This window comes from Vombatus ursinus, unplaced genomic scaffold (genome assembly GCF_900497805.2).
Source record: "Vombatus ursinus unplaced genomic scaffold, bare-nosed wombat genome assembly UNPS02009994.1, whole genome shotgun sequence".
Classification (NCBI taxonomy): Eukaryota; Metazoa; Chordata; class Mammalia; order Diprotodontia; family Vombatidae; genus Vombatus; species Vombatus ursinus.
Window position 1 is genome coordinate 7,177,658 of NW_020949772.1, and position 15,287 is coordinate 7,192,944.

At 44.5% G+C, this 15,287-nt stretch overlaps 2 protein-coding genes across 5 annotated transcripts in view; one reads left to right on the plus strand and one right to left on the minus strand.

The window, feature by feature from the left end:
• VPS33A (VPS33A, CORVET/HOPS core subunit) overlaps window positions 1-15,287 on the plus strand; it is a 19,560-nt gene that overhangs the window by 648 nt on the left and 3,625 nt on the right. For both annotated transcript variants that reach the window (XM_027853490.1, XM_027853491.1), the window contains exons 2-10: window positions 1,311-1,376; window positions 2,002-2,129; window positions 3,882-4,068; window positions 7,634-7,750; window positions 8,350-8,524; window positions 10,736-10,929; window positions 12,462-12,588; window positions 14,065-14,132; window positions 14,925-15,062. In XM_027853490.1, coding sequence (XP_027709291.1) covers window positions 1,311-1,376; window positions 2,002-2,129; window positions 3,882-4,068; window positions 7,634-7,750; window positions 8,350-8,524; window positions 10,736-10,929; window positions 12,462-12,588; window positions 14,065-14,132; window positions 14,925-15,062 — 1,200 coding nt within the window. The remainder of the gene's footprint in view (window positions 1-1,310; window positions 1,377-2,001; window positions 2,130-3,881; window positions 4,069-7,633; window positions 7,751-8,349; window positions 8,525-10,735; window positions 10,930-12,461; window positions 12,589-14,064; window positions 14,133-14,924; window positions 15,063-15,287) is intronic.
• Window positions 4,003-15,287, minus strand: part of LOC114036788 — a 17,632-nt gene continuing 6,347 nt past the window's right edge. The window contains exons 2-4 of one of the 3 annotated variants that reach the window (XM_027853492.1): window positions 8,702-8,785; window positions 6,559-7,035; window positions 4,003-4,085 (exon numbers count right to left, since the gene is read on the minus strand). In XM_027853492.1, coding sequence (XP_027709293.1) covers window positions 6,825-7,035; window positions 8,702-8,785 — 295 coding nt within the window. In that variant the 3' untranslated portion in view covers window positions 4,003-4,085; window positions 6,559-6,824. The remainder of the gene's footprint in view (window positions 4,086-6,558; window positions 7,036-8,701; window positions 8,786-15,287) is intronic. The other 2 variants (XM_027853493.1, XM_027853494.1) reach the window with 2 other exon arrangements.

The following is a 15,287-nucleotide window of genomic DNA, read 5'->3' on the forward strand; positions in this document are numbered from 1 at the left end:
GGATGGATGGATGAATGGATAGAGGGATGGATGAATGGACAGACGGATGGAGGGAGGAAGGGTGGGATGGACGGATGGACAGACAGAGGGAGGGAGGGCGGGATGGATGGAGGGATGGATGGACAGAGATGGATGGATGGATGGACAGATGGAGGGATGGACAGATGGATGGATGGACAGGCGGATGGAGGGAGGAAGGGTGGGATGCAGGGAGGGAGGGCAGAATGGATGGATGGAGGGATGGATGGATGGACAAAAGGGGGAGGGGGGGTGTTGCTTCTGGCCGACCTGGCCGGACACAGGGAGCTTGTGTGTGATCTTCTCCACAAGTGCTGCCTGAGCCCTGGGTGTGTGTCCCCCACTCTTACGGGGTCTCCACCCTGTTCCAGAATTGAGTCAGCAAAAAGCCCCTGGAGGGCCAGCCTGGTATCCAGCAGGCTGCGGGTTATTGTCCCCATACCCGCCTGGCTCTATGCACTTTCTCCACAGATGCCTCTTAAAATCCACTTCTGCATTCCCACAAGACCCAGACCTCAGGCACTGCTTCAGACACAAGCTCTTCCTGGTCCCTCCCCTTTGTTAGCCACCCCCCATTATTTGGTCTGTATTTTGACTGACCTGTGTAGGGACTCCTCCCCCCTCCCAGGGCAGGAACTGTTTTCTTTTCGGTCTTTGTATTCCCAGTATCCAGCAGTGTCTACTAACATAGACTGAGGGATAGAGATAGGGCCTGGGGAACTCCCTGTGAGAAAACTCCCTCTGCCAATGCAGGTCAGCAGCCTTCTTGCGATTTGTAGTCACAGAGAGTTGCCTAGAGCCCTGAGAGGAAGAATACCTTTCAGGATCACCCAGCCGGAATGCCAGAGGCAGCTCTTGAATCCACGTCTCCCTGGCTCTTCACCTGCCACCCCAGCACATCATAGGTGCTTATGAAATACTGAGTCCAGTTAAATTGGGCTGGAGCCAGGGCAGCAGTAACCACACCTAACATCTAGGTGACTTGCTTTGTACTAGGTCATTGTTGTTCTGGGAGCCATGGGAGGGCATGTTGTTGCAACCAATAGAAATCTGGGTGGTTGTCGAGAGGTTAAATCTATGACGTTTCAAGCAGGTGTCCGTGTTTCTTTTTGTGTGTCATGAAAACACAAAATTGAATGGAAACTCCTTGAGGGCCGAGATTCTGGTTTTGTGTCTTTGCATCACCATCTGGGTGTGTGCTGGGCCCCTGTAGAGTGCTTACTGAATGGTCATTGAATTGAATGAAATTCCAGATAGTAACTATAGTAACAGAATTTCCGTCCTCTTCACAGGCAATAGTTTGGGATGAATACCTGACAGGACCTTTTGGACTGATTGCACAGTATTCACTATTGAAGGTAAATAAAATACAGGATTTGAAGGAGGAAAGGTTGAGGTCTTATTTTAAATTTCATAACGAGCATCCTCACAGCACATGCTTTCTATCCCTTTTAGACCCTCACGTTCAGTGTTTGTTATTAGTATCCAAAGGTACCAAAGGCCAGTGGCCTTTGTTGGAGATGCTGTAGCTAATGTTGCTAAGACCCAGCATATCAAGGTGACTACCAGTCTAATACTGTATCATGATACCACACTTTATAGTCCTTTATATTATGATGTTATTGTTGTTGTTGAGTTTGTAAGACTCATCCTGACCCCATTTGGGGTCTTCTTGGCAAAGACACTGGAGTGGTTTGCCATTTCCTCCTCCAGCTCATTTTACAGATGAGGAAACTGAGGCAAACAGGGTGAAGTGACTTGCCCAGGGTCACACAGCTAGTGTCTTAAAGCTCAGGTCTTCCTGACTCTAGGCCCAGCACTCTGTGCACTATGGCGCCACCTAGCGGCCCCCTTTTTCTCAATGCTTCATGCTTAAACCTATATGGTGCTAAGCCCATTGTAAGTGCTTTTTAAGTGTTTGCTGAATTGAATGTTCAATTTCAGATACACGTTTTTCCGTTAACAACTTTTGTCTTTTCTTAGGAACATGAGGTGGAAAAAATGTTCACACTTAAAGGAAGCCGTCTGCCTGCAGCTGATGTCAAGAACATTATTTTTTTTGTCAGACCCAGGCTAGAATTGATGGATATAATTGCTGAAAATGTACTCAGGTATCTAAGGGGGAAACCTTAAATTTATATAAACATAAAATAGTGGCTGTAATTCTTACATTCAAACCTTTGAAGAAGAGTGTGGATGTATGGAATACATTCAGGATGTGACGTGGCTATCACAGGAAAATGAATAGGGTGGAAGGGTAGCTGAGCTAGAGGAGGAGAACTGAGCCAAGAAGGCCTGGAATGTTAGAGCTTGGGCGGGGATGGAAGGGTTGGGGCGTGGTGGAGGTGGGACCTTAGAGGTTGTCCAGTACAGCCCCCTCATTGCACTGACCTGGAGGTCCTTGGAGGGAAGCCTTTGACGGGGAGCTCTGGTTGGCAGGGACCTTAGAGGCCGGCCAGGGCTTTAGGACCACTGTCCCACACTGCCTCCTCAGCAAGGTGTTAAGTAGGAAATACTGAATTGGGCTTTCTGTGGGGCCACTCTTAAAGGTGTGAGGCAGGCTCTCCTGGGATGACTAGGGTTGGGCAGGGGCGCAGAACGGAACTTCTCTGAAGGATCTACTAGATCATATTACAAGATTTAGAGTTGGAAGGGACATGGTGACCCAGTGCCATCAGCGAATGGCCAGACAAGGAGCCTGAGGCCCAAACACCTTAAACGACTTCTTGAAGGCTACGAGGAGGCAGAGTGCCCTTGCCCAGATACCGCGCTCTGTTACCTAAACACAGTTTGTCCTTTAGAGTAGACGAGTCTTTGCTTCTGTTTCACAAAAGAAAATAAGCAAAGCTTTTCTGGAGCTAAAATTAGATCCTCCCGTTTACAGAGCCTTCCCCATAGCCCTTGGGATACTGGGTTGATCTCTTTCACGGGGCATCAGCATCAGAATGATAATAATAAATAGTGACAAAGACACATCTGCTCTTTAGGTCAGGGACTGTTTTTCATATTGTCTTTCTGTTCTCAGTGCAAAGCCTACAGGACCTCATGCATCATGGGCCCTTATCAGCACTGGCTGAACTGATTGAATTGCACTGAAACACCCTTAAATGTTAACACGTGTTTGGAGTCATCAGTTGGAAAAAAGGGGAGAGAACACAGAAGGAAAGAATCCCTCAGAAGCTTGCTAAATATTTTAATCTGAGGCTCGCTCTGTGTTGCTGCTTTGGTCTAGTTAGAGCGTTATTTATTTTCCTTAAGTTGGATTTCCTGCTACATTAAATCAAGCACTTTATTGCCGCAAAGTGTAACATAAAGGGTTTGAAAGAGGATTTCAAAATGAATGATAAGCCCCAGAGGGAAGGGAAGAGAACAAGCATTTATTAAGCTTCTCCTGTGTGTGTCTGTATACACATTATCTCTTTGGGGCAGCTAGGTGGCGCAGTGGATAGAGCTCCGGCCTTGGAGTCAGGAGGATCTGAGTTCAAATCTGGCCTCAGACACATAACACTTAGTAGCTGTGTGACCCTGGACAAGTCATTTAACCCCATTGCCTAACAAAAAAAAGAACAAACATTATCTCTTTTTATTCTCACAACCCTGAGAGGTAGGTACTGTTATCCTCATTTTACAGTTGATAAACTGAGGCAGATGGGTTAATTGACTTGCTCAGGGTCACATAGTAAGTGTTTGAGGTTAATTTGAACTCAGGTCTTCCTGACTCCAGGCCAGGTGCTCTCTGGTGCCCCCCAGCTGCCTCCAAGACCACATTTCTGTTTACGTGCCTGTGTTCTTTTCCAGTGCCAATGCCTTTAGCCATTTGTCTTTGAGACTATAAACATAAGAAACATTTTGTTCCTTTCTAGTGAAGATAGACGCTCCCCTGCAAGAGATTTCCACATTTTGTTCGTCCCTCGCCGGAGCTTGCTGTGTGAGCAGCGCTTGAAGGATCAGGGTGTTCTAGGGTCCTTTATTCACAGAGAAGAGTACAGCCTCGACCTCATTCCGTTTGATGGCGACTTGTTATCCATGGAGTCTGAGAGCGCCTTTAAGGTACGTGTGGAGCAGCTCTGTTAAGGGAAAAGTAGGAACATTTCGACTTTATGCGTCAGCTTTGATCTCATGCCTTGACAGGTATTATTATTTATTAGTTTTGTTTAGCACTTTTTCTCCGAGAGAGAGATTTTCTGCTGTTTGAAAAGGTACCCTTTGTTATTAACTTCCCTCAGGGTGCAGGAAAAATGTAGAGGTTCCAATAGAGCAAAGAGGGTCCAAATAGCTGTGAGCAGGTCATGGGAATAGCTGCTGAAGAAAGGGAGAGGACAGGAATGCTCAGGGAAGGTCAGGCAGCAGGGCTGTGGTCTTATAGACCAGTGCCTCAAAGCCTAGCAGGCAGAGTACATGAAATCTTTGTCATTTGGAAAAGTTGGTGATGTGACTTTCTGTCCTGACAGAATCAGGCGTAGACGTGCAGCCTGGGCATTGATTATTTAATATCTGTGCTTGGGATTAGAACTCAGACCCCCTCAGAGCTGTAACAAGTTGAAAGCTTTGCTTATGGCAAGGCAGTTTTAGTGGGTTTTTCTCCGCCATGAATAAATTGATGTGAAAGTCAAATCAGTTTGTTCCATTGGGGGGTTGGCATAGTGGGGGAAGGGAAGTGGGGGTGCTGGTCTGAATGCTGAAATCTGCACCTGCGTGGAAGTTGGTGCCCCCGACAGTGTGTCACGTCTGTATTTGGGCTGGCCCAATCAGCTGAGGGCCTCGGCAGTGTCACACACCCTACCTCATCTTGGCTCCAAAGGCCTGAGCCCTAACCTCGGGCCCACTAGTTCATATGGGATTTAGACTGCCAGGCAGGACCAGGGTGGGACTTCAGCAATGAAGACTGTTCCTGCTGCTGAAACAAGAATTCCCATCCCTCCTGTTAGGGGGCGAGGAGCTTTCACTTCCCATACGAAGGCTGATTTGGGGCTGTTTCACATGTACGTGTTTAAAACAGTCAGTTTTGGATTCTGCCATTATGTTGAGGTAGCTCTTCAGAGCCTAAAATGAATAAAGACAGACCTGGAATAGGAGACAGTGTCAAGTTACAGTGTCGATCACTTAACGTGACTTCAAAGACCCCAGGGCTTGGGAGTTTAAGACAAAGACAGAAGGTTGGGAAGGAGTCCTGGATTTTCCTCCTTTTTCAGCTCCTAACCAAGAGAAAAATCAGCATTTCTTTTTCATTGTGTGCTCATCTCTGAAATGGGTTGATAATGATGATTTCTCTCACAAAGCACATATGACCAATAGTTAGGGAACTGAGGAAGAATAAGGATATAAAGTACCTGGAAACTTTGTTGTACTGTGAACTGAACTGTTTGACAAAATCTCATTCAATAATTGTGAAGCTTTATTTATTTCCCTGTTTTGTCTAGTTGGCATCCTAGAGGTGATTCAGTAGTTGTAGAGGGAAAAAAACCCAACTTGTTATGGCATGATAGTTATCTGCCAAGAGACCTGACTTGCTGTTTTCTTTTACCGGCCATATTTGGAAAACGGGCCTGTTTCCACTTAGAATCTGAAGCACTGTCCCTTTGTGGGTTGACTTGTAAATTACATGTTTGATGAGTTTTAGAAATAATGGATTTTTACCCAGTGATAATTGAAAGCTATAAGCCCAGCTTTAATTTCAAATCTGATGGCTGGGTAAACCTTTCCTGTGGAGTGGATATATTAATTAATTAATTTTCAATTTAATTATCAATTATTAATCAAAAAAGAAAGTCTGGTATTGAAGATGTTAGTGCTTTTTAAATCTTTCTTTGGAAAAGAGATTATGATAGGACAAGATAAGATAATTACTTTGGAATATCAGAAAATGCTTTCCAAAAAAAATTTTTTTTTGCTTTATGTATTATGAAATAGTTTTTATTTCAAAGTTTGTTCATACCAGAAAAACAAATATTCAAATTAAAGTTGATTGTTTTATTTGACATTTCAGTGAGCAAAAAGCTTGATTACAAAGTGAGACCATATCATCAGCCTACCTCAGTTATGCCCCTAGTTATGTTGTGAAAGATTTAACAGAGGTCTTTTACTCTTTGGACACACACATAAGATAGGCCTTTTCTGATTCAGTTTGGTCCTCACTTTTCATCTTAAAAGTAGACTAATAAATTTTATATCTAGGAAATATCTGGCAATACAGCAACATATTCCTATGTTAATTATTTTTAAAAATTGAGTGATCCTAATTAAGAATCAGGATGCTAATATTCATTAATGAAATCAACGAACAATCATTAAGTGCCTACTATGTGCCAGACATCCTATAATTTCTTTTCTCTTGAAATTAGTTTTTCCGGTTTACTTGCAGGGATGTGTTTTTTGCTGGGTGGAATTATAGTAGTTTTGATAAAAATTCTAGTCAGTGCTTAGTCTTATGTACAAGTGGGGGAAAAAATCCCAAGAGATTTTTTATTTAGAATATTCAGAAGAGTCTCTACAAGTAATGAAAATTGCATATCAGCAGTGATAAGACATACTTTCTCTCACCTTTAAGGTTAGACATTCACCACTTAAGACACATAATATTTCCTCATGGCAGAAGAGGAAAAGAACACAAGACTTGGAATCAGAAGACTTGAATTTTCATCTCAGTTCCTTGTGACTCCCCAGGGACCCATGTTTTTATTACCTTCTGAACTTTGGTCTGCTGTATTTCAAAAAATGGTCAAATTAACCAGTGTCCTGTGCTCCCTAGGGCTGCTGGTCTTTTTTTTTTTTTTTTTTGCCTGGAGTGGGGAGGATTATTCTTTATCTCACGAAAGGGCCTCTGGAGGCCTGGTGGCATCTTCCAAGAGCACGTCCTCTCCTCTTCCACCATCCCATCCCTGGAAGTAGCCTAGATGAGAGTTGTTCAGGGTCTGTCTCCTCAATTCCTTACACCTTCCTTCCATTTTCTCCAGGTTTTGCTGTTCAGTCACAGCAGGGATGAACTGGGATGGGGAGGTGATAGTTCCCATTAGCAGGCTAGGGAGAGAACATACAGTGATGGTCCTCTATGAAACACTTTATCATTATTTTCAGAATTTTACTCAATTCATTACTAGGAGACTGAAATGGTAACCACAAAAAGAAAAGACATCAAGTGAGAGCTTTCTGACTAGTAACCTAAATTTTGCCCAACTAGAGAGAGGACTTTGAACTCCCCTTACGGTTGGCCTCGTGACCGAAAATGCCTTTTTTTAAATGAATTAACTACTTGAATTCCCTTGGAAAAGCATGAAATCAACTTTGTTCATTTTCCCTGCAAAAGAGGTTTCTGTTTGTTGGTGACAGAAAGGATTTCTTCACGTGAGAGTGGTAGCTTTTAGTCATCGGTAACTGGAGAATGAGCTCAGAAAAAACATCTGTGTCCTTCTGCTGAGCAGTCTTGAGTAGCCCCTGGCTCCGGGGTGGGGAAGTTGTGGCCCTCTGTGTCCTCTGACGATCCCCCCTTGAGGACCTAGAGGGCCACGTGCAGCCTCCAGGCCACAGCTTCCCCACCCCTGCACTGGCCCCTAAGAGGTGGAAAGGAGTGAAGGCCAAGTGTCGCCTGCCTGGTAACTTCCTTTTTCCTCTGCTCTAGGAGTGCTATTTGGAGAATGACCAGACAAGTCTGTACCACGCAGCGAAAGGACTGATGACTTTGCAAGCCTTGTATGGAACCATCCCCCAGATCTTTGGGAAGGGGGAGTGCGCGAGGGTAACCGACTGTCACGCGCTTCCTTTGCTCCTGGCGGGGCAGCCCACTGGAGCTACAGCGTCCATTAAGCTGCTCGTGGGGAGTCCTAATGACTTTCCCTATAAATATATGATTCGAGATTGTTGGCTTTTCCTGTTTGAGAAAATGATGCTCTTCAGTTTTGCTTTGTTCTTCTGATAGTGCCTGGAGGAATTTTCCCCAAGGCAAGATTGGGAAACTATGTACTAGTTATTCATTCCCCCTATCATCCTTACCCACCCCCTATTGGGGGGGTGAGGGAGGGAAGCCTTTTCCTCTATTTGTTTAGACCAAAGTCTCACAAACTCTTAGAGTTGAAAGGGGGACCTTGTGGGCCATCTAGTCCAATCTTCCACTCCCCTGTGGCCCCTTTAGTGAGACCTATCTGTGATGCAGCAATCCAAGCGTTCAGGGACAGGGTACCGTAATGAAAGTCTGCTCTGATTTCTGCTTGTCAGTCATGCTGTTCCCACCCTCTCTGTCTCCTCTTTTATCTTTTGACTGTCTCAGTTTATAGCCCCATTTTAAATATTTGTAGCTTCCACTGAGAGACCCTATCTTGTCCACTGGGTTTTTTCCAGCAAGTGGCCAATGTGATGATCAGAATGAAGAGGGAGTTCCCTGGAAGCCAGAATTCGATATTTCCTGTTTTTGATACTCTCCTGCTGCTTGACCGGAACGTAGACTTGTTAACCCCTCTGGCCACTCAGCTTACATATGAAGGACTCATTGATGAAATTTATGGCATTCAAAATAGTAAGTAGAGCCAGGAAGACTGAGAAACAAATGCTACCCCAAGATGCAGTTTCAGCTATGCTCTCAAAGTGTGGCATGCATGATATTTGAAGATGTAATCATGCCAAAGGGCTATTTCTGTAGGTAAAAGTTAAAATTAGGGGGGAAAAAAAGGAAAGAAAGAAAAATTCCCTTTACCTTTGACTTGGGATGTGAGGGATTAGCAGTGCCTGAGGAAATGCAGGAGTGTGAGGGACAGAAGAGTCAGTCATTGTACTGGCCCTGGAGAGGGAGAGACAAAATTAGACATGAAACAGTCCAAGATGCTATCTGTTCAGTGACACGTCATCAAGCCAGGAATGTGGTAGGAAGGTCGCCGAGGGAGAAGAGGTCTGTTTGAGTAGTTTGGCATAGATTCACCGTAGAGGACCCAGCCAGCTGGGATAGAGGGTATTTAGGGGAAATGAGTCTGGTAGATTGAGTGGGAATAGAATGAGTGGCGCCAAGGTTGGGCAGAGTTGTTTAGATTTGAGGTCTTGGGCCTTTGGGAGCCATCGGGTGTTTTTAAGCAGAGGGGCGGTGTGATGGAAATACTAAAAGGAGATCCATCTAGCAAGAGTATATAGAATACACTATGTATTATATATATACTATATATAAAATATACAAGAGTGTATAGAATAACATTTTTGTTATTCAGAATGTTTTAGCTTTCAAAATGCATAATTGTAAAATTGCTTTTGTTAATGATAATAAAAGCTAGCATTTATATAGTGCTTACTATGTGCCAGGCACTGTGCTAAGTAAGTACTTTACAATTATCATCTCATTTGGTCCTCACAACAACCCTGGGAGGTAGGTGATATGATTATCTCCATTTTAAAGGTGAGGAAATTGAGGCAAACAAGAGGTGAAGTGATGTGCCTGGGGTCACATAGCTAGTCAGTGTCGAAGACTGAATTTGAACTCAGGTCTTCCTGACTCCAGGCCCAGCATTACCCACTGCACCAGGTCTGGACTGTGCTTAGCTCACTTGTGGATGTAGATCTGTGCCTTAGTGAGGTTCCTGTGAGAGGTCTGCAAAGCTTGAGTTGGAGAAGAGAGGAAGTTTTAACAAAGGGGTGATTAGAGTAGAACAAGCACGTGGAGATGTGGGACTGAGCTAAGGTGCTGGCCGTGGGAGTGGAGAGAGGTTGTGGAGGAGGACTGCCAACAGTTCTTGGCAACTTATTTGTCATGGGGTTGGTGAAGAAGGAAGAGTCAGAGATGAGTCCAGCTTCTAGGTGGCCATCGTCGACAAGGGGGAGATGGGGAGGAGGGGTGGCCTAAGGGGCATTAGGATGAGTTCAGTGTCGAACAAGTCCCATTTGAGGTGACATTCAGTGGTGGTGTCTAGCAGACATCTGGCGGTGTGGGACTGAGTCCAGGAAAAAGACTTGATGCGTAGGCTTCATTTACCTTCATAGAGGTGATACTTAGCACAGGGAAGTCAGTGATGAGCTCGCCAAGGAAGAGAACGCTCAGCACAGAGCCTTGGGGAGACCTGTGCTCCCCTTGGTGGAACCGTCCTCCATCTCCCACCCGGGATCTCTGTCTCATTATCACCTGCCATGGACTGTCTTCACTCTCACATCCTTCTACCAGGAAATTTTCTAAACTGAAGAAGATTTTCCTCACTAATTGAATAAATAGAATCAATAATAGAATACATAAAAAATGACTAAGTGGTCTAAATCTGATCTAGGTAGTAAAGTTCACTCTCCCCTCAATCAGGACTGAAAGGCAGAAAAGAAGGACAGAAAACCCTAGTGCTTCAAGCACTGTCCTGAGAGTTAGCGGGTGGGAGATGGAGGACGGTTCCACCAAGGGGAGCACGAGGGAATGACCAGACAGCTTGGAGGAGAGCCAGCCAACTGAGACCTCCGTGGGCCTGCAAAGAGTGTTAGGGAGGCTAGGGGTGGAAAGCCTCTAGATATGAGGCGGTCGTGTCCAAAGCTGCAGAAACAACAAGGAAAGTCCAGCCCCTCTAGGTGAGATAGCCCATAAGCCCATTAAGGAAGGGGTGCTTACATTCCATAACTTGCTTTCCCAGGAGACACTCAGTGTTCTGTTCTCTGAAGTTTATTTGCAAGGATGTTCTGTGGCCTTTGGGGTGGGGAAGTTCTGTGTCTGGTGGTTTTGTGTGGGCTCTTCAGATGATTCTGCACAGGAATCTTCTCTTCGTCCATCTAGGTTATGTGAAACTACCTCCAGAGAAATTTGCTTCTAAGAAACAGGGGGAGAGTGGGAAGGAGCTGCCCATGGAAGCCAAGAAGCTTCAACTCAATTCTGCAGAGGAGCTCTACGCTGAGATCAGAGACAAAAACTTCAATGCTGTGGGCTCGGTTCTGAGCAAGAAAGCCAAAATCATCTCGGCGGCGTTTGAGGTGAGGCCTTGGGGCATCCCCTGTGCACTCCGCAGCCTGACCTGGAGCCTGAGGGGGCTGCCCATTCTGGGGGCTCCGGCCTCTGAGCAGTCCTGTCAGAACCCAGGGAGAAGGAGCAGCTTTCCCAGTCTCAACTCTCAGGACAGTGCTTGAAGCACTAGGGTTTTCTGTCCTTCTTTTCTGCCTTTCAGTCCTGATTGAGGGGAGAGTGAACTTTACTACCTAGATCAGATTTAGACCACTTAGTCATTTTTTATGTATTCTATTATTGATTCTATTTATTCAATTAGTGAGGAAAATCTTCTTCAGTTTAGAAAATTTCCTGGTAGAAGGATGTGAGAGTGAAGACAGTCCATGGCAGGTGATAATGAGACAGAGATCCCGGGTGGCCCCAGAATTTTAATTTGGGTGTTTCATTATCACCTTCTTGCCTCCGCTTGCCCATTCATCTAGCTTATGCTTGGTTAAATTTATTTTTTTGAACCTGACAATTCAATAAAATGATGAGCTATGAATAATTTTACCTTGAAAATATCCAAAAAAGACATCCATGCCTGTTGATTTTTGAATATATTTCTCATATTTTATCTTTCTTGGGAATTGCCTGTTAATGTGTGGATTAATTTCTACATTAAGCGTAACATTTCTGCAGGGTTTGAGGGTTTGTTTTTAATTACTAAGCATTTTGCTAAAATGAAGTTTTATCATAACTAGATGTTTGCCAAAAAGCTAAGGCAGCTACTAGTAACTTGTGTGGATTTTAAGACAGATGAAACTCACTTTTGGACCCCTGTTCCTCCTCCCCATCTTTCTCCCTTAATTCTCTGTCTGAAGACTCAGATTGCTTTCATTGTGCTTAGTAGAGGTGTGGTGGTCCGGCGTGTAGAGACATCATGGGACTCAGAGTCAGAAAGTCCTGGGCTCATACGCTGCCACAGATGCCTCGAACTGAGTGGTCCTGGGCCAGTCACTTATTTCCTTAGGTGTGAGATGAGAAGGTGGGAGGTGATGGCTTCAAAGGTTCCTTCCAGCTCGAACAAAACAGGGAGCTAGAATAAAACAGGACTTCCCAAGCTGCTGAGCTTTCATTCAAGTGCTTTCCCTGAAACAGGTCCGTGCCACAGGCAGGGCCAAAATCACTGCAGTTTACAAAGGAGGATCTGTGGCTTAGAGAGCTGACCTGCCCAGTACTGCCAAGCTTAGAAGCATCAGCCTCAGGACTTAAATAGAGGCCTCTCTCCTGACTCCAATGTGTGCCGTGCTCCCTCTCAGAAAGGAAGATGACACCAATAAAGAAAACCTACGCTTTTATTCTGTGGAATGCTTAGCTTGGCTTTTGTGTTTCTCTTTTGGTTTTGAGATGGGCTTGGGCTGGGTAGTTATTCCGTGGCCCTTGCCTCCCGCCCTCCCGCTGCCCTCATTTTTACATGTAGTAAGCCATGGAGTGTCTTGTGGAACCTAAAACAAGGCGACAGCAAAAAGCTGAATGAGCCCCTGACCCCTGCGTCATCTGCCACCTGCTCTGTTTTCAGGAAAGGCACAACGCAAAGACAGTTGGTGAGATTAAGCAGTTTGTCTCGCAGCTGCCTCACATGCAGGCCGCAAGAGGGTCCCTGGCAAACCACACCTCCATTGCAGAGTTGATCAAAGACGTTACCAGTGAGTATCCTGTGCCGCCTTTCCTTCTGAGTGGGCTCTGGCCACGGCCTTGTGTTGGGCCATACCATCCCCAGTAGTTGCCTTGGGTGGACAGAATCAGTGCTTCTCGGTGCTGGCGGGCTTTCCCTCATGGGGTTCCCAGGCAGGACATGCTCCTCTGGTGCCTCTGTTCAGAGCCTTGCTTGTCCCAGCCCTCGAGTGCCGCCTGAGGTGGTGGTGTTATTCTTTATACACAACCTTCACAACACTCACCAGCTAACTGACAGTAAAGCCAGCTAGAGACTGGGCCATCTTGAGCCATTTTACGCCTCGATCAAGTAGAAATGAACGATGCTGTGCGTTTTAACAAATTAAAATCAGACTAACTCAGCCTCCTCCCCCTCCCACCACGTGCCCTGGTTTCCCTCTTGAGCCAGCCTGTCTCTGTACATAGAAAGCACCATTCCCTTGAGGCTTGCCTCTTCCTCACGCATGTCATCGTCATTGTTGTTCATGTCTGTGGCCTTGGGTTCTGTGGGTCTTCAGTTCATCTCCAGAGTCCTTCACATTTGTCACTCCCTGTCCATCACAAGATCATAATGTACAAAGCTGTTGTCCGGGCACTGGACACCAGTTGTTACAGATCCAGCAGCTCCTGAGTGTGTTTTGTACGGTCAGATGTAGTTTTCCTTTTCATGGCGTCTTTAAGGGCTTTAGCAACGCAGCTGCTGAGTCAAAGGGTTTGGTCATTTTGTGGTTTCTGAAATCTTCCTTTTGCATTGATGAAGTACAGAACGTTGGTGGGCTATTAAAAGAACTTACAGAGATTTATGGCAAATAAATTCATCTATAAAATTCCTCAACCTCAAAAGGTGGTGGAGTGAAAGCTTGGTTGGGTGTGTAACATTTTGTGACGACCAATGTATTGACCATGTAATGATAACTTTTGTGTAAAACAGACTCGAAAGATACAAGAAAATCCCCCTCTAGCTGCAAGCCCTTATCCCTTTGACATTATCATAAAACTACACCCATTGGCTGTGTTCATGTTAGTTTAGGAAGAATTCATTGAAACCAGAGTGCATCATAATATGGACAGTGGGGGTGCTGGGAGAGTTAATTATTTATTCATCCGGAGCCTTCTGCCTTCTGTGGCCCATTTCCCATTGCTTCTCCTGAAATACTTACGCTTCCTATGTCAGAGATGAGTTAGGAATATAAGCCAGAACCCTATTCCTGAATCCCGCCTGTACCCTACTCTATTTAGATATGTTTGAGGAGTGCTGGGATTATTTTCTCATCTTCCTCAGAAGTTTCCTTTCAGACGCATAATTTCAAGAAGTCTGTTTTGAATATAATATTGAACTAACTTTTGCTTACTTTCTGCTATGTATTTTCTTAATTAAAATCATGAACCCAAAGTGTATTTGTTTCCCATGTAGACAGCAAACATATTGTTTTCATTTCAAATTATAAATTTGCTCATAATATTTTTAGCTTCTGAAGATTTCTTTGATAAGCTAACAGTGGAGCAGGAGTTTATGTCTGGAATAGACACCGATAAGGTATGTGTATCATAGAGTTGTCTTTGGAGGTGGGAAATGGGAATGAGGTTATTAATTGCAGCAAACCATCAGAAACGTATTTATAGTCCCATAAATAACTCTTCTGATGGCTTTGACTCTCTCAACATGCCCCAGTACATTACCATAACTAGATATATCTTGTACAAGTTTGTACAGGTTTTAATCATCTCAATATATAAAACCCCAGACTTATCAATCAACAGCTATTAGCTGAGCACCTGCTGTGTGTGGGGCACCATGAGGGGGAGAAAGTTACCTAAGCAGATTCTTAATTCGAAGCATTTTCTGATGAGTGTGAAAGATGAATTGAGTTAATGGTGATTTGCTTTAAAGAATATTTCATAGGATTATTCCTCTAAGTATTACATTTCATTGATACTTTAAAATGTGATTTTATTTTATTTTTTAACTATACGACAAGCAAATTTCCATAAAGTGTAAAGCAAGGTGACCTTGCGCTATGATTGAAGGAGACCACGCAGGGACAGGCTGCCCTGATCACTGGACAGCCTTTAAGGAATTTTTCTATTCTGATAGGATATTTCAAGTGGCATGTAGCATTTTAATGGAATTCACTATCTGGTCACGCACAGGTGGCTTTTACCGCTTGTGCAACATGGTATAACTGGTAAATGAAATAAGTACGTTGTGATTTTGTCCCCCCTTTTGAAGGGCCAGGGCTTAAAGCGATTCATGATAATGAGAAATAAAGCAGTATTAGTTTTTGGTGCCCAAAATAGCAACATATACCACGTCTGTTTATGTTTACAGGTCAACAATTACATTGAGGACTGTATCGCCCAAAAACATCCATTGATCAAGATTCTAAGGCTGGTTTGCCTTCAGTCTGTGTGCAACAGTGGCCTCAAGCAGAAGGTGTTAGATTATTACAAAAGAGAAATTCTCCAGGTGGGTCGATTTTCAAATTAGGAACCTAACCCCAGGGAAAACATCTTAGAATCATCAGAAATGTTTCTGTCAGGCTGCTGGTATTTTAGTATATTACTGTCATCAGTGAGGACTTCAGGAGCACCCAGAGGGTACATAGGATTGCCACTTGATTGTATCTTGGGTGGGTGTGTGTGGGGTGTGTGTGTGTGTGTGTGTGTGTGTGTGTGTGTGTGTGTGTGTGTG